The sequence below is a fragment of the Heteronotia binoei genome, chromosome 4 (assembly GCF_032191835.1).
Source record: "Heteronotia binoei isolate CCM8104 ecotype False Entrance Well chromosome 4, APGP_CSIRO_Hbin_v1, whole genome shotgun sequence".
Lineage (NCBI taxonomy): Eukaryota > Metazoa > Chordata > Lepidosauria > Squamata > Gekkonidae > Heteronotia > Heteronotia binoei.
Genome location: NC_083226.1, coordinates 97,322,319 through 97,345,432, shown reverse-complemented (window position 1 = coordinate 97,345,432; position 23,114 = coordinate 97,322,319). Strand labels below are relative to the sequence as shown.

The window sequence follows — 23,114 nt, the reverse complement described above, 5'->3', positions numbered from 1 at the left end:
TGAGTCCCTTCAGCAGTCTTTCAGATCATAATAATGTATTGTTTTAATCTGTAAGTCATAGCAAATTTAGTGGTTACAGAAAAGAATAAATCATCATGACAGTAAATGCAGCTTACTGTGGATAGTGCAGTCTTCTACAGTGAGAGAAGGAGAAGGAGAACCAGTGTGATACTGATGAACCAGAACTCCAAAGACTGAACTGTATCCTGAACATACTGTTTCTTCTTCACATCTGAGTCATATTGGTTGATAGAAGTTTTGAACAAATTCCTGGACTACATTCTAGGATCCATCTAAATTCCCAGATTGCTTGAGGTTTTGGGCTGGGTTGTCATCAATATGTGGATGACACCCAGCTCTATCTGTTGATAGATGGCCACCCAGACTCTGTCCCGGGCCATCTGACCTTGACCTTAGAAGTTGTGGCGGGATGGTTGAGGCAAAGTCGATTGAAGCTTAATCCAGCTAAGATGGATGTCCTGTACCTGGGCTGGGAGGGATCAGGATCGGGAATCCAGCTCCCAACCCTGGGCAGTATGTCTTTAGTGCTGACTCAGACAGTGAAGAGCTTGGGAGTGTCTCTGGATGCCTCACTTTCAGTGGAGGCATAGGTCATAGCTGTTGCTCGGTCTGCCTTTTACCATCTTTGGCAGGCCAGGCAACTAGTGCCTTACCTGTGCCTCCAGGACCTAGCTACAGTGATCCATGCGACAGTCACTTCCAGGTTAGATTACTGTAACTTGCTCTGCTCAGGCTTACCCTTGCGACTGATCCGGAAACTCTGGCTGGTGCAGAATGCAGCAGCTCAGCTGTTGATAACAGTGCCTAACCGGGCACACATCCAGCCAGCGCTGCGCAAACTGCAATTGAGTACCAGATCAGTTTCAAGGTTTTAGTTTTAACTTTCAGAGCCTTACATTACCTGGGACTGGCATATCTTTGGGACCGCCTCTCCACATATATGCCCCAGAGAACACTGCAATCTGGCACTCAACATCTGCTGACTGTCCCTGGCCCAAAGGACGTCTGACTAGCCTCAACCAGGGCCAAGGCCTTTTCGGCCTTGTCCCAGTCTGGTGGAATCAGCTCCCCTCAAAGATCCAGGCCCTTACTGAATTGTTACCTTTTCATAGGGCCTGTAAGACAGAGCTATTCCACCAGGCATTTGGTTGAGGCAGCGGGTGTCCTATCCCATCGGCTGACCCTAAGCTGTGATACCACCTCTGCTAAAATACTGATTTTATATTATCTGATGTTCAGTATATCTGAGCCACCAAATTGTATTGTCTACTTTTATTGGTTTTAATTGCTGTTTTACTGTTTTAAAATGTTGCTATCCCCCCTGAGCCCGTCTGGGAACGGTCGGAATATAAATTATCTAAAATAAAATAAATGTATGCCAACTAACGTGTTTCCTTCACTGAAGTGTGTGAGGGAACAAAATAATGCAATCAAACTGTTCTTTAAGCAGTTTGATGCAGTACATAATAGTTGCTTTTCATTGAGAGTGAATTCAGGTTAACAGTTCATGTGATTTTAAAAAAATGTTTGTATACCAGCTTGCTTTCTGTTAATGCAGCCTCATTTTATTAATTATTATATAAAGAAAACTCAATCCTTCAATTGTTGTAATCAATTACAATGATTGTTGTAATTGACCAAGAGAGCAAGTTGTGTTGCATTATTAGGCCATAATAATTGTCCTGTTAGAACAGTTCAGTTAAAGCAGCCTGTTTTCAGTAGTGACCACTTAAATGCTCTGGCAAACCCATAGCCAGATCATAAGCAAATATAGCTTCTCCCCTCATCCATTGTATCTGGTGATCAGAAGTATGGTGTATCTGGACATGGGAGTTTCATTTTTAGCTATAATAGCTGCTAATTATTAACATTATTTTGCATTGTAATCTTTAACAGCAGTATGACATGCAACTAGTTGCACAAAATGAAACTTCTAGCAAGTTGTTACACACAGGCCAATGTGGAAAGCATTATTCGAAACCCAGAGTACTGAAATCAGTAGTATTGTGTGTTTATGAAATCATGTGAAGGGATTGATTGGGTAAGCCAGGTTATCACTTGTTGAAACAGAACAAACACATTGCATATAAAGTGACATTTTTAATGTTAGCAGCACAAAAGTTCAGTTTTAGCGGGCAGAACAATGTAGTGGGATTATCAAGTTGATTCCTTCATTTACAGTTGTAAATTGACCTCCTTTTTTCTCTCCTCCCCTATTTTTGAGTGAGCAAAAACAGTTTTGTCCTGTTCTGTTTATGTAAGGATCATTGTGCAAGAGGTAGCCATAAGAGCACACTTGGTATCACTAGTCAACACAGTCAAATGACATTGTATTAATGTGTTATAAAATAAACTGTTGCCTTAAAGGATTTACTAAATATTTAGAAACTTACAACATGCGCTCACTAACTCCCTCTAAGCTGTGGAGTCCTGTGAGCAAAAACTCTACTTTGTGAGTTACTGGCATTAAAGGTGTGAGCTATTGCATAAATTAGTTTGCTTTGGGGCTATATTTCCTGAGCTAAGACAAAAATGTGTGAGCTAGAGGCTAAAAAACTGTGAGCTAACTCACACTAACAGCCTAGAGGGAACACATGCCCTCGTACTTTATTTCCATGTATTGCTGTTTCTGTTTGACTAATAGTACTCCTTCAGTATGTGTGTGATCATGTCTCTGTTTTCCTTGTGTCTCACTTCTGTTCGCTGTCAGCAATGGTAGTTTTAACATTATACCTTGCATAAGCTTTTTTACTGTCTATATACAGTGATGTCATTCAGTAAAAATATAATCTCTTGAGGAGAGGAAGATACTCTGATATGCTTGGTTTCCTCTTCCCACAGTCCCTGGAGGCAGGAGATTGATTGCACTTTACATCTCCACCTGGGAGAGCAGTGGATTTAGGGAGCTCCTGAGATTTTTCTTTAAGGAGCTCCTTCGGTTGCACTTTGTTTTTCTCTTTCCACCTGTGTGCTTTTCCCTTTGTTTAACAAATAAACTTTGTTCTTCTAGCCTAGTATTTCCTGAGGCTGTTTGCCTTTTGCCCAGTACTTCAGTCATAGTGAGATCTCCAACCTGATGGAGAGTTGGGGGAGGTGAACCCCAGGCAGCAGAGTAGGAAATCCATGAAAACCCACCTGCCCAGCCATCCTACTGTAGCAGAGCTCCTGGAGAGAACCATAGGCTGTAAATCGCTTGGCTTGGATCATGAAGAAACAGGCACCAAAACTGCACCATCTACTGATCAACTGGAATGGCCTTTATCGGTCCATCAGGCCTACTCAACTCAGCTTTCTGTGGCCATTGGAGCAATGAGTCAAAGGGAGACAATAGTTCCCCATTTTGGGGGTGGGGAGCCAGAAGGCGGGCAAGCCCTATGTTGTCCCACCAGGCTTCCAGGAGACCTTATAGGCCATTGTGGAAGCCCTGCAACCAGAGAACTTTGTGGCCTCCATCAATTTGATCAAGGCATATTTTCACATGCCCATAACTCCCTGGGATAGACAGTACCTGAGATTCATCTTTGGTCGAAAACACTTCCAGTTCAAGGTCTTGCCATTTCGTTTGGGTATTCACAAAACTGATCATCTTACTTGTTGCAAGCTTGTGTGTCAAAGGAATCCATATCCATCCCTACCTCAGCAACCTCCTTATAAGGTCACCTTCACAAGAGCTGGCACACAGGGACATTCAGGGCACTATCTAGTGCCTCTCCAGTCATGGCTTCCTAATCAACCTCCAGAAGAGCCAACTTACACCTGCCCAAGTCATCACATATTTGGGGTCAGTGATAGATTCAATCTAGAAAAAGCGTTTCTTTCACTTGACAGAGCAGAGAAGATTGTTCAGACCATGAAACAGGTTTGCTTTGTGAAATCAATAGACGTGATAATCCTAGGACATCTGCTTGGTTACATAATTGCAGCTGTTGAGTCAGTTCCTTGAGCCTGGGCACACTCTGGGGTACTTCAGTGGATTCTGTTGCCATATCAAAGTGTCATAGTCCTCTAAAAGCACACTAGAGTCAGCATCAATCAGCATTTAGGAAGGACCTCCTTTGGTGTACAACCAAGAAACACTTGTAAGCAAACCTTTCCAAGTGACCACAGACCTACAGATTGCAACAGAGGTGCATTGTGCACTGGGCCATGTGCAGTGGACCTGGTGCCATCAAGAAGCTTCCATCAGCATCAGTCATTTCGAACTGTGTGCAATTCAACTGGCACTTCTCGTCTTCCAAGACAATCCATCTAAATTGAACATACGTTTATGGACAGACAACACCATGGCCAAGGCACACGTGAACTGCTAAGGAGGTATCAAAGTCTGGAAGTTACAACAGGAAACAACCATCCTGAGCAGAACAACATCTTGCCTCTCTCAGAGCAGAAAACATCAGCAGCTCAGCAAATGTTTAAGTAAATTGGCTCAACTGCTCTAGGGAGTGGTTCTTCAGGCAGGAAACAGTATAATTCCTGGTTTTACATTTTGTTTCACTGTGTGTTTCACTTGCCTCCCCAACAAATGCCAAGACACCAAGATTCTTCTTGAGACTCCAGTGTCAGCAAGCAGAACAAGTGGATGTTCTGATGTCCTCTTGGCCATTGGGCTTTCTTTATGTCTTTCCCCCCATACCTTTGCTTCCAAAGGTTCTGAACAAAATGAAACAGGAGAAGGCAGAGTTGATTTGCCTGACCTCATTCTGGCCCAGGAGCTTGCTGAAATCAATTTATCCTCCATGTGAGCTTCCACTGTTGCCCAGTAAGCTAACCCAGGGTCCCATCCTTCATCTAGATCCAGCTTGGCTTCATCTGACAGGATGGAGATTTGGCAGTCTAGTGCTTATCACACAGGGTTTCTCTGGTCATTGATCATGATGGCGGCCCAGAGAATATCCACTTCTAGAATTTACAAAGGCTTTTGTCAGATGGCAGAAGAGAAAATGCCTGCAACGATATTCCCTGGATCTTCCTCAGTTATTGACCTTCCTACAGAATGGATTCTCTCAGAGTCTAAGAACAAGCACTGTCTGTCACCAGGCTTCCGCTCTGAGCACAGTACTTTCTTAAGCATCCAACAGTGAAGTGATTTCTAAAAGGAGTTACTTTGTCTCAGCCCCTTAGGGTGCACAGGTTTCCCTCATGGAGACTTCATGTTGTTCTTCAGGCTCTAACCAGTCTTCCATTTGAATCTCTGAGGAAGTTCCTTATTCTGAAAGTACTTTTCCTGTTTGCTGTTACATCAGCAAGAAGGGTCTAAGATAAGTGCTCTTTCAATCAGAAAGATCTTATGCATCTTCCATAAGGACATGATGGTTCAGTGCACAGATCTCACCTTCATTCCCAAGGTCAACACGCCTTTTCACAGCTCACAGAAGATATATTTACCGTCCTTCTGCCCTAAGCTGTCTCATCCTAGAGAAAAGAATTGGCACTCACTTGACCTTCACAGAGTACTTCACGTTTATATCAGAAGAAGCAAGCTGTTAGGAAGTCAGATTCCCTTTTTGTGGATGTTTTTCTTTCTTTCCTTTATTAGCTCCCATGACCTAAGTTCTTAAGCTCAACCAGGATATATCAATTATCAAAACATATATGGATATACAGCATTACTCACAATATTCACAGAATTCAAAAATTACAGTCAAAATAATCAAATCTAAAAGTGAATAAAATATTAAAACAGGAATTTCTAATAAAACCTATCGTTCACCTAAAATCATCATTTTTGTCAAATATTTACCAGATTCTACTACAATCAGATCAATCCAGATTTTTGCTGATTTACAGATAAAATTATTGTTAAAAAATTTGTAACAAAATAGGTGGTTTCAGGATTCACATCAAACAACAATAGGGGACCACCCAAAGTTCAGTTGATAATTGGTGTTTGGTAAGAATGAGAGTTATCCAAATTGATATAGGAATCTATCACTGATGACAAAATAATAGAAGATGGCCAAGTGTTTCTACAGTTCCAGACTCACAACCACATAAGCGATCCGAGTATGGGACTTTAGAAAACCGACCTGTCAGCTCAGTGGGAAAAGAATTAAGCCTAGCAAGAGTGAAAGCACATTTATGACTAGGTGTTTTTAGGGATTTAGTATACAAAGGAAGAGACTCAGGAGGAGGAATATCTAGGGCCAGAGTGGAACATACGTGTCTTGCTCGATCTAAAGTACTGGCCCGGTTAAGATTGATCACCTTGTTCTAGTCTGCTTCAAAGCTTCCTGGTAAGTTAAATCATTCCAGGCTGTTGGAAGAAAGCCCAGTAACTCAAATCTGGCATCTAGATATCTTTCCCAACCACTTTTGTAATTGTCCTCCTTTAGGAGATGTAAGAGGTGCCAGCTTGGGCATTTGGTGCTAAATAAAGGACTTTCAGTGTCAGTTTAAAAGCTGCAATCCAGGCTCTAGACTCCAAAGAGTGTTGGGCAAATTCCACTCTAAGTGCAGTTCCAGCCACACACCTAGGAACCCCTGCTATCCTGTGCGAAAAATGAAGAATGTTTATGCTTATGTTTAATTTGATTTATACCCCACCCTCCCCACCGAGGGACATCATCCTGAAGTATACGATCGAGGGATTCAGAAATTGCATTAATCCAAATGGCCGCACCAAAAAAAAAATCTGAGAAGTTACTTTAGCATTAAAAACTGCAATGGCCATTGGTACATACTGACCCCCCCCCCAAGAGAAAAAATATCTGATAGCGTTTGAGCTTGTTTTAGCAATCTCTGAAGCTGCACTAATCCGAGGTTTCCAAGATAGATTGTGACTGAATGTCACTCCCAGATATTTAAATTGGTTCACCTGTTCTATTTTCTCACCCATGACATACCAGGGTTTCCGTTTACAGGAGGAATTGTTTGATAAGACCATTATTTTTGATTTAGTCAACATCAAAAAAACTAAGATCGTGGCATCCGGCCCCATCACTCCTTGGCAAATAGAAGGGAAGACATGGAAGTGGTGACAGACTTCACATTTCTGGGATCCAAGATCACTGCAAATGGTGACTGTAGCCATGAAATTGAAAGACATTTGCTCCTTGAGAGGACAGCTATGGTGAACCTGGGCAGTATAATAAAAAGTAGAGACATCACATCACCCTGCCAACAAAAGTCCGTATAGTCAAAGCGATGGTATTCCCAGTAGTAATGTATGACTGTGAGAGTTGGACCATAAGGAAGGCCGAGCACAGAAGAATAGATGCTTTTGAACTGTGGTGCTGGAGAAGACTCTTGAGAGTCCCTTGGACTGCAAGAAGATCAAATCAATCAGTCCTAAGGGAAATCAACCCAGACTGTTCCCTGGAAGGTCAGATGCTGAAGCTCAAATACTTTGGCCACCAAATGAGAAGGAAGCACTCACTGGTGAAGATTGTGATGCTGGGAAAGACAGAAGGCAGAAGAAGAAGGGGATGGCAAAAGATGAGATGACTGGACAGCATTACTGATATAACTAACACAAATTTTGAGCAGACTTTGGAGGATGGTGGAAAACAGAAGGGCCTGGTGTAACTTGGTCCATGGGGTCACAAAAAGTCGGACTCAACTGTGTGACTGAACAACAACAAAAATTGATAGCCTCTCTTGAGTGCAATACCCTATAAATGATTTTAGACTTTTCCGAAGTCCTACTTCTGATCTCGACAAAAGGACTGTATCATCTGCATAAAGCAAAATGGGAATTTCCTGGCCAGCCAGTACTGGAGCATGATGTTTCTTTTATATATAGCTGTTTCCTTTATATATGGGATCGTATTGTTTATGTAAAGGTTAAAAAGGGTAGGTGCTAACAGACAGTCTTGTTTAACACCCTTTAACAAAGGGATAGTTTTTGGGGGGTTTTGCCACTGTGTGACACAGTGTTGGACTGGATGGGCCATTGACCTGATCCAACATGGCTTCTCTTATGTTCTTAAAAGGATTTCTAAGACTGCACTAAGCAGGTGCCTAAAGGACTGCATCTCCTTGGCATATGAATCGGAGGGCTTTCAAGTCCCAGAGGGGATCACAGTTCATTCAACAAGAAGTCCTTTTGTGTCAGCTGCATTCAGCACAAATGGATCAGTTACAGATCTGCAAGGCCATTATCTGGGCATCGGAGACAACACTACAAGGTGAACTTTATTGCCATTGCTGATGCAGCATTTCGTTAGACCTACAGCAGGTCTACCATTATCTCTATGCTTAGCAGTCACTTTTCCCTCCCTGGATCAGATGAGCTTTGTAACATCCCAAATGTATCCGAGTGTGCTGCTCCTCTTGAAAGAGAACAGAACATTGGACTTACCGTAAAGGTTCCTTCTTCTCAAGGACAAGGAGGACACTCTGGACCCACTCTTGTTTGGAGTGGGGAGCAGTCTCCATTCAGCCAATTGCACTTCCTAAAGGGTGACTGATTGCCAATCTCCATGTTCATTGTTCTTTCGCTGTTCTAACATTTATCTTTACCTGTATGGTTTGTTTCATAGGGTTCTGTAAGACTTGTCTGTCTGTCTATCTGGCACACATTGTGAACTCTTAGCAGCTGCAGAAGTCTTCAGACTGAGGGTGGGCTTCTCCTTCTGGAGATGAAAAGTGCAATTTCCTGCCTCCAGGGATGTGAGAAGAACCGAAGCATATCAGAGTGCCTTCCTTGCCCTTGAGAAGAAGGAACCTTCACAGTAAGTCCAGTGTCCTGTTCTGCTAATTTACAGGCAATTTCATTCATGGAAATGGCCTGCAGGATACACCTCCCTCCCCCCCCAAAAAACCATTTTTTGTGTGTGTTATCTTCAGTCCAACAAATTAAATATAGCTAGAGAACTGTGTAATCTGACTGGTTAACTGTGCTTTCCTCTTGATAGTTAACTATGCTTTCCTTTTGATTTAACAGAAATATTCAGCTTTCTAATTCTTTTGTAGGCATATGCATCAGGCTGTGATATTGTGATATTGGGAACTGACTTTGAAAGATTACAAATAATTCCTGGAGCAAAACATGGCAATATACAAGTGGGATGTGTGGATTGCTCAATGCAACAAGGGAAGGTAAGTGGTAATACTTTTATTAAATGCTGCTTTTTGATATGGTTTTTTAATTGAATATTTTCAGTATCAACCTGTGTGACGGTAATTCTAAAACTGTACTTTCTGGCCATTCTCAAGGCCATGTATGTAGACTATTTAGAAATCTGCTTATAAAATCCTGCGGTCCTGTTAACTGGTTATGTACCTAGTTACCATTTTAGAAAATAATATTTTCATGACTACTAGTTTGGTCACAGTTGTGCTGCAGAGTTATACATGCGTATAAGCCAAATGCACACAGACTGAGCAAGACTGATCTATAACATTTAATGACTGATGTAAAATTGACCATTTTGACTGAAAAATATGGACCAGCATGCGGGTGACCCACAAGGACTGGGGAGGGCATCACATTTCCCCTTCTCCCATTATTTTCTCTTTCCCTTCACTGAAAGCTCTCATACCTCTCTACTTTTCCAGCTTCCTTCTCTAATTCTCAGCTACCAGCCAACCTTTTATCTGCCTCCCTATCTTCAACTATATTAATTATTTATTTAAGGGACCACTTTTTACCATAATGGGGATTCAAAACAGCTTACATCATTCTCCTCTGTTTTATTATCACAACAGCCCTGTGATAGTGTGAGAATGTGTAATTCATCCAAGGGCACTTCCATGGCAGAGTGGGGTCCCAGATCCCTGGGTGTCCCAGATCCTTGTCTGAAACTGACCACTAGACAACTCTGCTTTTGCAGGGTAACTGCTATAAGCTGATTAGAGGGCTGACACAGTAACTGATGTTTTTTGCAAACCTACAAAACATTCTTTAAAATACTGTTTATTTTTAAAGGAATTGCTTTAATTATTATTTAATAATAATAAATTTATAATAATAATAATAAATTTTATTTGTATCCCGCCCTCCCCCTGAAGCAGGCTCAGGGCGGCTGACAGGACATGGTCTACGCCATGATTTGTATAAAACAATTTTAAAATACAGTTAATATATACGTTTAAAAACAGTTGCATAAAAATTTAAAACTACAATAAATTAGGTGCTATTTCCAATTAATTAATTATTAATTATTCAAGGTGTTCATTGAAGTGGAATATTGTTCTGACTATAGTTCAGATTAGAGTTTGTGACATCCATTCAGTTTATTGAGTCTGCTCCTCAACCAAGAGAACATAGAACTATGTCTGTATTGATACCTCTGTATTACATTGTTGAAACTTTCTCCAGTTTATTCTTGTTTGTCCTTAATCATTTTATTAAAAATGGTGCCCTGAGTTTTTCTCTCTCCTTTCTTTGCTGTACGATTTTTTTGTTATAATGTCTTTTAAACTTTATTTGAAGAATTTTTGACCCCCAGGATTGAGTATTCTTTATCTGTAGCACATTTCTTTCCACATATCCAACTACAAGGTATTCTTTTTTCATGTACATATTCCTTTTTTTACTACTTAAAAAATCCTTGGGCTATGTAAACTAAAGTAAAACAACTTTTATTTTAACACATTGAGCTGGAAGGCAAATTATTGAAATTTTGATGGAACTACAAGTACCCACCTTAAGAAGGCTGAGTCTCCTGAAACTAGGATCTTGAAATTTTCCTTAAAGTTATGTGATAACTTTTTGGTGATGAAAAAAAAAGCTCGAGACAACAAAAGGAAGATGGCACAATGTGGGAATAAAAGCAGATAAAATAACCTCATTTTAACACACTGTCTGTTTTAGATTGCAGCCTCCTATGGGAATGTGATTTATATTTTTGAGCCAGTTCAATGTCTGAAAGAGAAGCATAATTGTCATACTGTAAGTATTTAATCTTAATATCTTCACTGAACAATTGCATAGTAACTTGCGGGCTTTCTATTACTTTAAAGATGGCAAATTTTTGTTACTTGTTTTTGATAAGTTGGCCACTGTGTGAAACAGGATGCTAAACTAGATGGACTGCTGGACTAATTCAGTAGGGCTTTTATGTGTGTTACATTGTGCTTTAGTAATTTGCTACTGTTTTAGTTTGATGTTAACACTACTCTTTTTTATGCTCTTTATTTTTCATGTTATGTGGTTTTATCAGGAAACAAAGCCAACAGTGTTGAGACTGTAGTATATTAATATGTTTGGAAGGCTGTTTCTCCCTTTTACTTCTCCAAAACCTTCCCAACCAACTGTACCTCTGTAACTAATAACCAGGGCTTGCAGTTTTTGAGAGGGGCCATAGACAAATATCTCCCACTGACTAACCTGCTCCAAAGGGTCTTTAGCTGATTCAGGCATAGAAGAAATACCCAGTGAGTTCTTTTTGCGTGTCTCTATTAAGAATACTTAGACAAATGTTCAGTGCTACCACCACAGCAGAGGAATTTTCAGACTGGTAAAAAGCAGAGGGGTGTGCTGGTGTCACAGCCCATGTGAATCCTGGAATCTTAGTGAGTTGAACTTTCGGCAATGGTATCATCAACCACAGAAGCGTTGTTTGAACAGGCACTGGATTGGTTGCCATTCCAGAGTGGATCCTGCCCACAACTCTCTGCAAGGCTGCATTATAACTATATATTATTTTGGGACTGAGTTGCCTTATAATGACAGTGGTACAATGACTATTAAATCCCTTTGCAAACTATCTCCAAGAAGCAGACTTACTGCAGCAGATGTCAAGGAAAAAAGGAGAGCATTTCTTTTTGTTTCTTCACCTAGTTCCTCCTTGTGTTCCTAGTTCTCTGCCATAATATATGTTTTGATAACAGGCTTCTTTATTAGACCTTAAAAACAGTGCCATGTCTATTTTTCAAGACCTTAAACTACTGTGAGGAAAATGGGGAAAAATTGAACTAAATTAATGCTTTCAAGTTGTGACTGTGATTTATTTAGTACATTTTGTTTATTTTATTTATTTATTTTAGTACATTTCTATTCTGCCCATTCCCCGTAGAGTTTAGGGCAGAGTATAACATATAATAAAACAATAAAATACAATAAAAACATTTTATAAACAGACAACAGCACTCAGATTACCATGACATCACATATTGCCCAGCCTAGCCATCTCACATCAAGGTCAAGAATAGATGCCCACAGCCTCAGTTAAAAGCCTGGTGGAACAACTCCATTTTACAGGCTCTACGGAAGGCTAATAAGCCAGGTAGGGCCCGGATCTCCATAGGGAGCTGATTCCACCAGGTTGGGATCTCCTTATGCATTCTTCAAGAAACTTGTTGTGTGTATTTCAGGAATGCTGTTCTGAAGCATGTGAGTTGCGAGCAACACTAGTGAACAGTGTTTAAGTATTTTGTTTAGGTCCTATCTTTGTTCATTACATCTAGAAATTCCTTACGTAACAACTTGGCAACTTGACTCTTGAGCCACTTATGTACAGTGACGTATAAAGTGATGCCATTGGCATGGACTAGAAGAGTTTATTATAAAGAACAGAACATTTTTATTTCCATCAAGAAGAAATGTGTAGCATCTTTCTCAACTGAATGTAATTTTACAAAGTTATTATTAGAATATATAAAGGAGTGGATTTACAGCATAAGAACAGGCAGTCCAGTCCTGAGAACTGCTGCATAGCCCAGCCCGAGTGTGGAACTAACGTGGATGGCTGTTGTCAGCTTCCAAAGAGGAGAAGTTACGCCATGCGGGGAGGGGAATGGAGTGCAGCTGGACGAGTGGGCATGGGAGAGAAACCGTCACCATGCTGATTACGCCTGTGCATGCACTATTGGCTCGCTGCCGAGGCAGGGGTGGGAGGAGGGACGGGGTCATGCAGGACCACAGGATTGGCCAGTCCGTTGCATGTTACTGGGAGGGAGGGGTGGAAGACCTGCACCTGAGAGGCTGTCAGCCCTCTTGCGGCCACTCACTGTCAGAGACTCGTGCCAATGGCAGGCAGATGGGCAGAGGCACGTGCCTTCTGCCTTGCCACAGACAAAGAGGAAGTACAGGAGTCCACTGCCACAGACAGCAGCCAGAATGTGTGTGTGGGAATGAGCAGACAGTGTCTCAGCATGCCCCATGTCCAACAGACAGCCTCCCCCCCTACACAGACTCAGAGATCCCCTGTGTCACTGCAATGACCCCTGCTGTGTGCATGGAACTCCTCCACCAAGGCCACAGAATTCAGAGTGAGATATCGGCCATGCATCCACTCCATTAGAGCTCCCTCCCAGGTTGTGCGATGAGCACAATAGCCCTGTGCAGGCTGTTGGGCCAGCGTGAGTCTACCCTCCCTCCCATGGGATGCATGGGGCGAAGATCCCCCCCTCCTCTGTCCAGCCCCGTGGCAACATTTTTTCCCCTGCCCCCTCCCCACAAAACAAGCAAGCCCTCCCTCCACAGCATTCTCTGGGGAGCCCACTGACAGAGTGACGGGGGGGGGGGGAGAGAGGCAGAGAGGAGCTAAGCAGAAGCCCAGCAGGAGAGACTAAGTACCGTATTTTTCGCACCATAAGACGCACTTTCCCCCCAAAAAAAAGTGGGCGGGAAAGTGTGTGTGTCTTATGGAGCGAAGGTACCATACGTACCTTCCTGGGGGGGGGATCCGCTGCCTCAGTCCGGCGCTTCCCGCGCCTGCCTGCCTGGCTCCAGCTCTGACGGTACAGCAAGCGCCAGGATCGCTCCCTCCTCCCTCCGATCCCAGCGCTTGCTTTAAGCATCAGAGCTGAAGCCATGCAAACAGGCAGGGAGAAAGCACGCCGCCCGCTCCACAGCCAGCGCTTGCGAAGCGCTGGGTTTGCGGAGGGGGCGGGTGCTTCCTCTCTTCCTGACTGCCTGGCTTCAGCTGCTGCTGATAGCAAGGGCTGGGATTGGAGCCTCCGATCCCAGCCCTTGCTATCAGCAGAAGCTGAAGCCAAGCACAGAGGAATCACCCCCCCACTCCGCAAACCCAGCGCTTCCCGAAGCGCTGCGTTTGCGGAGGGGGGAGGGCTTTCTCTGTTCCTATCTGCGTGGCTTCAGCTGCTGCTATAAGCAGCAGCTGAAGCCAGGACAGAGGAATCACCCCCCCCTCCGCAAACCCAGCGCTTCCCGAAGCGTTGCGTTTGCGGAGGGGGGGGGCTTTCTCTGTTCCTATCTGCGTGGCTTCAGCTGCTGCTGATAGCAAGGGCTGGGATCGGAGCCAGCCAAGCCTCCGATCCCAGCCCCTGCTATAAGCAGCAGCTGAAGCCAGGACAGAGGAATCACCCCCCCCTCCACAAACCCAGCGCTTCCCGAAGCGCTGCGTTTGCGGAGGGGGGGGGCTTTCTCTGTTCCTATCTGCGTGGCTTCAGCAGCTGCTTATAGCAGGGGCTGGGATCCCAGCCCCTGCTATAAGCAGCCGCTGAAGCCAGGGCAGAGGAATCACCCCCCCCCTCCGCAAACCCAGCGCTTCCTGAAGCGCTGCGTTTGCGGTGGGTGGGGGGCTTTCTCTGTTCCTATCTGCGTGGCTTCAGCTGCTGCTTATAGCAGGGGCTGGGATCCCATCCCCTGCTATAAGCAGCAGCTGAAGCCAGGACAGAGGAATCACCCCCCTCCCCTCTGCAAACCCAGCGCTTCCCGAAGCGCTGCATTTGCGGAGGGGGGGGCTTCCTCTGTTCCTATCTGCGGGGCTTCAGCTGCTGCTTATAGCAGGGGCTGGGATCCCAGCCCCTGCTATAAGCAGCAGCTGAAGCCAGGACAGAGGAATCACCCCCCCCCTCCGCAAACCCAGCGCTTCCCGAAGCGCTGCATTTGTGGAGGGGGGGGCTTCCTCTGTTCCTATCTGCCTGGCTTCAGCTGCTGCTTATAGCAGGGTCTGGGATCCCAGCCCCTGCTATAAGCGGCAGCTGAAGCCAGGCAGATAGGAACAGAGGAACATGCTTTTTCCGTGCCTGTGTGCCTGGCTGGCAGACAAGGGCGAGATCGCTCCCTCCGCCCCCACCGCAAACCCAGCACTTCGCAGGGAGCGATCTAGCTGCTTGTCTCCCAGCCAGGCACGCAGGCGCAGAAAAAGCATGTTCCTCTGTTCCTATCTGCCTGGCTTGCTGGAAGAAGGTGGAGCCAGGCAGGCATGGGGGAAGCGCTGGGATCGGAGGCGGAGGCAGTGGATCGCCCCCCAGGAGGAAGGTGCGTCCTATGGACCGGAGCGCCTTATAGTCCGAAAAATACGGTAATTGCACATCTAAGCTTTTATTGTGCTGCAACCAAGCAGAATAGCATCTCAGCTGGAAGTTGGAAACTCTTGCAGCGCAGGCTTTAATTGGAGGGGAGGAACAGCTGGCTGTGGAGGGGGGGGCCAGATTTGAAATACCACACATGGAAGCCTCTCTGTTGAGTTCACATCTGCAAAACAGAGAAAGAGACCCATGCCATTTGCAGCCGGGGGGATGCCATCCTGACAGGGGCAGCGGAGTGGGGGAGACAAACAACCCCACATCACTTGATGGAACCAGTCAACGAACATCCACCTGTCCTGGGTTAAAGTGTTCTTGGCTTGCTTGTAATTCCTCAGTGACGGCAGCTGCAGCATGGGGCTGTGTCTCAGCCAGGGACTCTCTTAAAAGGGAAGTCGTTGACTTGCCTCCCCACAGGCAACAGAGCAGCTGCCAGACCCACTCCATTGCCCCACCAGGAACGAGGCAAAGGACAGACAAGGCGGGCCCCTCCAGTGGCATCCAGGGGCTGTGGTGAATGCCACATGCCTGAGTGTGCTGCCAGGTTCCTGTGCCGGAGATGCTGTCCATCTGCCTAGCCCTGGGTGAGGGGAGGAGGGGCAATGCGAGGGTCCACAATCACACTTACCCATCCATGTGCAAACACTCCGGAGGCCGAACACCTGTTGGGGCTTGGAAACAGGAAAGGTTAGCCACGACTTTGCTCTCTTCCTTGCAAGTCAAACAGCTCACACTGTATTGCCTATGTGCCTTCTCTGGGCAGCTCCCTCCACCAAGTGCTCCCGCCCTCATGGTATGTCCTGTGCCGTGCACCCTACCTTACCTAATGAGTTTAGTGTGGCCAGGGCGGAAACTTTTCTAGGAGATGAGGAGCGGCGATTGGGTGTTGGGGAGGGGGTTCGACCAGCCCAGGGCACGGGGGGATTGGTGAGGCAATTACATGGCTCCCTAAGGAGTTTGCAAATTAGTGCAGCAGTGAACTTTGTTTTCTGTTTCAATGTGGGTCTATGGGGCACCGCAGCATTTTCCGTGGCGAAATGTTATGCCTCTTGGGGTGAGCGTGTCAGGGCACGAAGGTCTTAGGGAACTGACTAAGACAGGGCACTCCCCAGACTCCACCCCCTTCAAGCTGGCGTACACCTCTCCGCCCCATTTCCGCCTGCGCTTTCACCCCCCCCCCCTTTAAGGATTGCACTGTAAATGAACTTTTCTGCTGTTCACTCTGGGACAGCTTTTTGCATACCAGTCTCTGAAAAACCATACCTGAGGATCAGTGAAACTTCAAAAACCTGTCAAGGACTCTGTAGGTAGACTGCAGCCAGAGCATGAGAATCTTCACAAACTGGAAATTTCCCCTGTGTAAACAGTATCGGCTCCACGTCATTAATTATCTCAATCTGGAGGGGTTTTTTTAATGGCCATCCAAATGTGAAATCCGTCCAAATCCTTTGTTACTGTAAACTGATCCTTCAGCAAGCACATGAACTGACAAAGGAAAGGAAAGACCTAGATCTGTGCACATCTGTTTTGGCCTGAGCTTTTATGAAGATTTCACTGATGGACTTTTGGTTTAATTGTTGTGGTTGAAGGAAGGAAGGAAAATAAACAGATAGGAGATTTGTATGTATATTCAGTGATGATAAGGTATAGATAGGTTTTCAAAAGGAATTGTATAAAAAGAGTGTGAATTGTGTTTATGTACATTCTGGAAACAAAAGGTAAATTAGTTTGGAAGTCTAAACCTTTGCTGTCATTCAGGTTTTCAGTCAAGATGGATTGAATCTCCTAATCAAGTTAGAACTCTGTTGCCCATTGACCTCCATGAAATTCTCCTCCTGGGATATAGGGTACCCGAGGAACAACATTGTTGTTGTTGTTGTTGTTTTGGGGGGGGGGGGGGTCTGTCACAGGAAAATGGAATCAGTGGAAATTATCAGTTTAGTCCAGATCCAACTCATTATATGTTTTAATCAGTAACTCTTAAAAGCTTAAGCCTTCTAACAATATAAAACATTATTCATGCTATACTTTTGGTTTTAGGGGCTGCATTATCAGTGGCAGAAATCAGGTCATATTTCCCTGGAGCATATGATACATAACTTAACATGGGACCCTACAGGTAAGCGCAAAAATAACTGAACATTTTTCTTCTCACCTTTTTCATTTTGATTGACACATGTGACAATGTCAGCCTAATCATGAAGAAGGCTTCCTATTGCTTTTTTAGATACACTATTCCAGCTAAGGGCAGACTTTGTTTTGTGGGAGCTACTTAATTTTTAAGAGACTTCAGAACTACCATTCACAAAATGGCAACTCAGTGGATAGAGCCAGTCCCAAAATTATGGTATGAGCAAAAATCATAGGATTTCTGTGCAGTGTTCAGGTGTGGAAACCTTTTATCTGCTGTTTCACAAAGCAAGCCACATCAGCATCCCAAACTGTAACTTGTCATGCAGGGAAAAATATATACCTCCTTGTTTTCCCTGGAAGAGCCAAATAGTAGCTCTGATTCTGGAATAAAGAGCAAATACCATGCTCCTTTCTCACCCAGAGCAAGGATGTGTGTGTGTGCATGAAGGAGGAGGAAAAACAGATAGGAAAACATGCTGGAGATGCCTTTCCCCTGTCCACAGTAAAGGTATGTTTGTGAGCATGTGTCTCCCTTCCAATTGTATCTTTTGCTGCAGTTGTTATAATTGAAATAACTGATCCTTTTGCATGGTAGAATTTAAATTTTTTTAAGTATAAACTGGCAAAATATATAAACATTGGCATTAACTGTACTGCTTCTTGCACCCATGCATACAGTCCAACCCTTTCCTCCAGTACCTCAGAATCTCCCTTCTACTATAACAATATTATAATGGTAAAGAAGTGGGCCAAAATTATTTTAATTAAATTAATATTTCTCACTTGGTTTGAATTGCAGGATTCCAGATCCCAAAGAGTATCACTGTTTTCCCTTCTTATAGATATTGTTTCAGCTTGGCCAGCTGCCTCCAGAGTTTCTTCCTGCTATCTGCTGCTTTTTTATGTTTGATTGGACCAGGTGTGATCTCACCAGGCAACATCATCACACTAAAGCCCTTTAAAATTGATACTGCTCATCAGAATGAGGAGGCAAACAGAAAATACAGTAGCTTAAAATCTTCATGCTGGCTGCTGGGGGGGGGGGGGGGGGGAGATTATAGTCATCCCAAGTTCAGCCTTGGAAGAGTAAATGCACTTAAATATCTTTAATATGAAAACACAAATTCTACTGCTGTTTATACATACAAGATTAAATGGAAGAGAGAAATTAATATACAAGAAACTCTTACAGAAATTATGAAGCTTTGAGCCAAGTAAATATTTTTAGGGTTTACTTCATTATTGCTAAACTTGGTGATTTCTTTTAGACGTAGAAATTTTATATGTACTATACATACATGAATATACAAGAATCTCAGATTTATAGGGAAGCACCTGAAATATTCATTGGCTCATGCGTGCTCAAAATTGGTACTTTAATACTGATAAATACTGTGTGTGTGTGTGTTAAATGTGATTTACAGTGTGATTTTAAGCTGGTCTTCTTAGTTCAACCAGTATGCACAACTCTTAAGAAAATGTTCTTAGGGTTTTACCGTTTTGTTTTATTCTGGGTTTGTCTGCTAGGTGTTGTGTGAACTTTTGTGACAATGCAAGGATAATTAATTATTTCTTGTGTAATATATATATATATATATATATATATATATATATATATATATATATATATATATACACATACACACCGTATATACTCGAGTATAAGCCGACCTGAATATAAGCCGAGGCTTCTAATTTTACCCCAAAAATCTGGGAAAACTTATTGACTCGAGTATAAGCCGAGGGTGGGAAGCGCAGCAGTTACTGGTAAATTACAAAATTAAAATACTGGTAGATACCAATAAAACGACATTAATTGAGGCAGTAAACTATTGTTCTGCAAGTAGAAAAGAGGGTCAACCTAAACAATATGGTATCAACAATAACTAAAAAGTACAAAACCTTAGCTCAGGTAAGGGGTCTGAGCCAGCGGATGGGGTGAGAAGCCTCGGGGCCAGCGTGGGCAAGGCTGGGGGAGGCCTAGGCCCCAATCCGTGTGTCCGGGGAAGCCGCGGGAAACCAGCAGCTGCTTTGTAGGCGTGCAGGCAGGCAGGACGGCTTCCTTTCTGCTCCTCTCGGGCTTCCCAGGGTCTACAAGACGGCGCATGGAAAGGAGTCCCCCGCCCACTTGCAAGGAAGGAAGCAGGAGGGAAAGAGGGAGGAAGGAAGGGAGCCCCCGGGAGGGAGGGAGGGAGGCAGAACTCTTGGGGCGCGGAAACAAGCCGGGGAGCAGTTTCCCGGCGAGGCCGGCGTGCTGTGGCTGCTTCACCCGGAGGCCTTCAGGGAATGGAGCAAGCGTACTGGCAGGCAGGCCTCCCCAGCCAAGGAGCTGCAGAGAGGGACAGACGGATTGCCAGCCATTGTCCCCCTCAAGCTCAGTCGGCGGAGAACCACCCACGGCCCCCTGCCTGGGATCCCGCCAGCCACGCTTCTGGCCGGGCAGGCGGCTGATTAATCAATAAAATATGCAGGTGTATGGGCAGGCCGGATAGTGACTCGAGTATAAGCCGAGGAGGGGGTTTTTCTGCCCAAAATTTGGGCAGAAAAACTCAGCTTATACTAGAGTATATACGGTATATATATTATCTGGAACCATCTTCTGTTGCTGGTTTGTATCAATTCCAAAAGGAAGGGGGCTCTCAGATGTTTTATAACTTAACTTTCTTCTTAAATTTCATGTTTAAATGAAAGTCAACAGAAAGTTTCACAGATTGCAAATTGATTCACTCCTGTGAGGCTCTTTTACTTTACACAATTTTAATGTCTTTGAAAAACAAGTATTGATATGCTATTAGATTAAAAAGGCTGATTTTGAACATAATATGGGGGAAATCACAGATTACATCAAGTAATTGCTGTGTTTTATTAGCTTTCATCTGCAGCCTCTAGTGCTTTTTGTTGTACGGTGGGCTAAAAGTGTGATAAATGATTCCATCGTCCTTTACAGCACTAAATCTACCATTCCCTTAGAAGCTATGTATGCCTTCCATTAATTTCCTAAGCATCACCTCATTAGCTGTACTGTTTATAGTGTACTCAGCTGTTAAGGTGGCCTTTCTCTGACTGAGTTTGTGCAGTCAGAGCATCTTCTGAAGTGTATGGCAGGCTGGTGGAAAGGCAAGCAATCTCTTCCTGTTCTGTAGACATCAAGTAACTGATATGGAACGGTGCTGGCTAAATGGGACTTATGTCTTTCTCAGTTTACTTACATACTTTTTCGCTGAGCATTTTTAAAATGTCTTTTGAATTGTTTTTAAAATTTGCACACATTTTATTTGAACAATTTTGTCGCACATGACTGAAGTATCTTCTTTGAGTTGATGGTTCCAGATGCACATAGATATATAATCTGACTTGAACCACCAAATTTAATTTAGTTTTGTGTACAAATTTGAAAAATGTAGGCTCTCGTCTGTTGACTGGTTCCAGCTGTCTGCAGCTTTGGTCCAATATCAATTTTGAAAACCCAGCAGAAGATGAAAACTATGAAAAAGCAGATGTTCAGGACTGGAGAATTATTTGGCAGTGCAAGTAAGAAATGTATAATTGTATCTTGTGGTGGAATTCCACCGCTACCTTACCTGTGTTGTTAAAATTAAATGGAGTGTTGCTATATTCTTAACAGCAGTCCTGATATACTGCTGTAAATATACTCTAACTTGAATGTGTTGAACAAACTTTGTTTTTACTTTAAATTGTACTCTAGATTTAGCAATAAGAGATTTCCTTCCCAATAAAATTTACACTTAGTCTTCAGGTTGTCAAGTTTGTATATATATATGATATACTCTTGTGTGTCAAAAGTACCAAGATGGAAGGGATTTTGTAAAAGTCCTAGAAGTTTTCTGCATTCAGGTCATGGGTTTACATGACTACATAGTTAAGAATTAGATGTCAGTATTAACAGACAGGTGATTTTTTTAAAACCAGAACTCTTAATATCAAATAGCATAAATGCATTGGGGAGTTATTTTCTTTGAAATTATTTGTGGTTATTACAAGTTTCTTTTTAAAGATAAAACTTTCTTAAAAGCTTACAGTTCAGCCCCATTAATAGTTTAGAGTCCTTAGAGCTCTAGAATCCTCTTTTTTTCAAAATATCACTCAGAGCATTCTATCACATAAACCAGAGGATGCAAATGCTAGGGCTGAGCACTAAAACAGAGTTTCAGAAGAATTTCCTGCACACTGTGATACTGTAAACTTTTAAGGAACATGCTTGCATGTTGAACCCAGATGTTGATTATGTGAACATTTTAGAGATGATAAAAATTTTAATCCAGATATTAGGAATAATATGACCAAAGGGAGAAAATTCTAAATATGGGCATATTATAATTTAACCCTAGTCCCTGTAGATCCTATTCTGATCTTGTTGTTAGTGGGTCAAGTAAACCAGGTGATCCTACTTTCCAATCTCAGCTTAGTGGAGGACTCAGAAATTGCTCCATTTAATGGGGTTTAATTATCTGATGACAAGTAGGATAGGTAAATTTCAAGGGAATTATTTTCCAGCCCTGTTAATATTAAACACCATTTTCATTATGCTCTTGAGTAATACTTAACATGTTCCTGTTTTGCTTTGTTACAGAACTGCTTCCGAAGTTCATCTAATGAAATTTTCACCAGATGGAGAATTTTTTGCTACTGCTGGGAAGGTAAACAAGCTTGTATTCTACTTTGACATAATACTTTGTTTGGTGTAGCCAGTTTGGTGTAGTGGTTAAGTGTGCGGACTCTTATCTGGGAGAACCGGGCTTGATTCCCCACTCCTCCACTTGCACCTGCTGGCATGGCCTTGGGTCAGCCATAGCTCTGGCAGAGGTTGTCCTTGAAAGGGCAGCTGCTGTGAGAGTCCTCTCAGCCCCACCCACCTCACAGGGTGTCTGTTGTGGGGGAAGGAGATAAAGGAGATTGTGAGCCACTGAGACTCTTGAGTGGAGGGCAGAATATAAATCCAATGTCGTCTTCTTCTTACTTCAAAGTACAAGATTAATGTCTTTCAAAAGTTGGCTTTCCTAATATAACAAATGTAGCTCCTTACAGATTTTATTAATAGTGTTTTCATTTACTCTTTATGAGTTCCTCCATATTAAACAATTTTGTCTTCTAGAAGTTGGAAAGAATATCTGTTTCTATCAATGTGTAGACTAGCCTGGTGGTTTCTCTGCAACACACATTTTCTTATATCCTGAAGGCAAAGCAGCACAACGTTGTGTTCTGCTGTGTTAAAAGCAACTGGCTTTGCACAGGGGCTAAAGACTGACTAAGGGGAAGGAATCTCACCATTTGTGGATTTACAGTACACATCTGTCATCCACAGTCATAAGGCCGTATTATCAGTGGATAAAAGGGGGAGGTAGTTGTGAATTTCCTGCATTGTGCAGGGGGTTGGACTAGATGACCCTGGAGGTATCTTCCATCTATATAATTCTATGTAAAGATTAGACTTGGTATTTGGGAACCTGAATTTAAATGCTTGGGCCTTGTACAACCTCAGCTTACTGTACATCAGGGAACTCTTGGAAGAAGAGTTTCTGTAAGAGCAGGAAGACTAAGTCATACTCGGCAGTTTCTTATCTCTCACCAAAGTAAGTTGTTAATCTTTTAACCTAACAAAGCAGTCTTTGATGTAAAGTCAGTTAATTTATTATCCTGTGCAATGATTTTGCTGAATGCTTGGCTTCACAGTTCTTATGCTTTTAAAATAAATCTACATGATGCAGGAGCATAACATTGCAATAACAGAATAGTCTGTAGCAGCTGATGGCACTCATGTGATGGCTAAGCGTATTCATGTG

General features: G+C 43.2%; 1 protein-coding gene across 3 annotated transcripts in view; it reads left to right on the top strand.

Annotated features, from left to right (window-relative positions):
* Positions 1–23,114, top strand: part of DMXL1 (Dmx like 1) — a 209,517-nt gene that overhangs the window by 10,206 nt on the left and 176,197 nt on the right. For all 3 annotated transcript variants that reach the window (XM_060235556.1, XM_060235559.1, XM_060235558.1), the window contains exons 2-6: positions 8,935–9,060; positions 10,778–10,855; positions 17,221–17,299; positions 20,718–20,844; positions 21,905–21,971. In XM_060235556.1, coding sequence (XP_060091539.1) covers positions 8,935–9,060; positions 10,778–10,855; positions 17,221–17,299; positions 20,718–20,844; positions 21,905–21,971 — 477 coding nt within the window. The remainder of the gene's footprint in view (positions 1–8,934; positions 9,061–10,777; positions 10,856–17,220; positions 17,300–20,717; positions 20,845–21,904; positions 21,972–23,114) is intronic.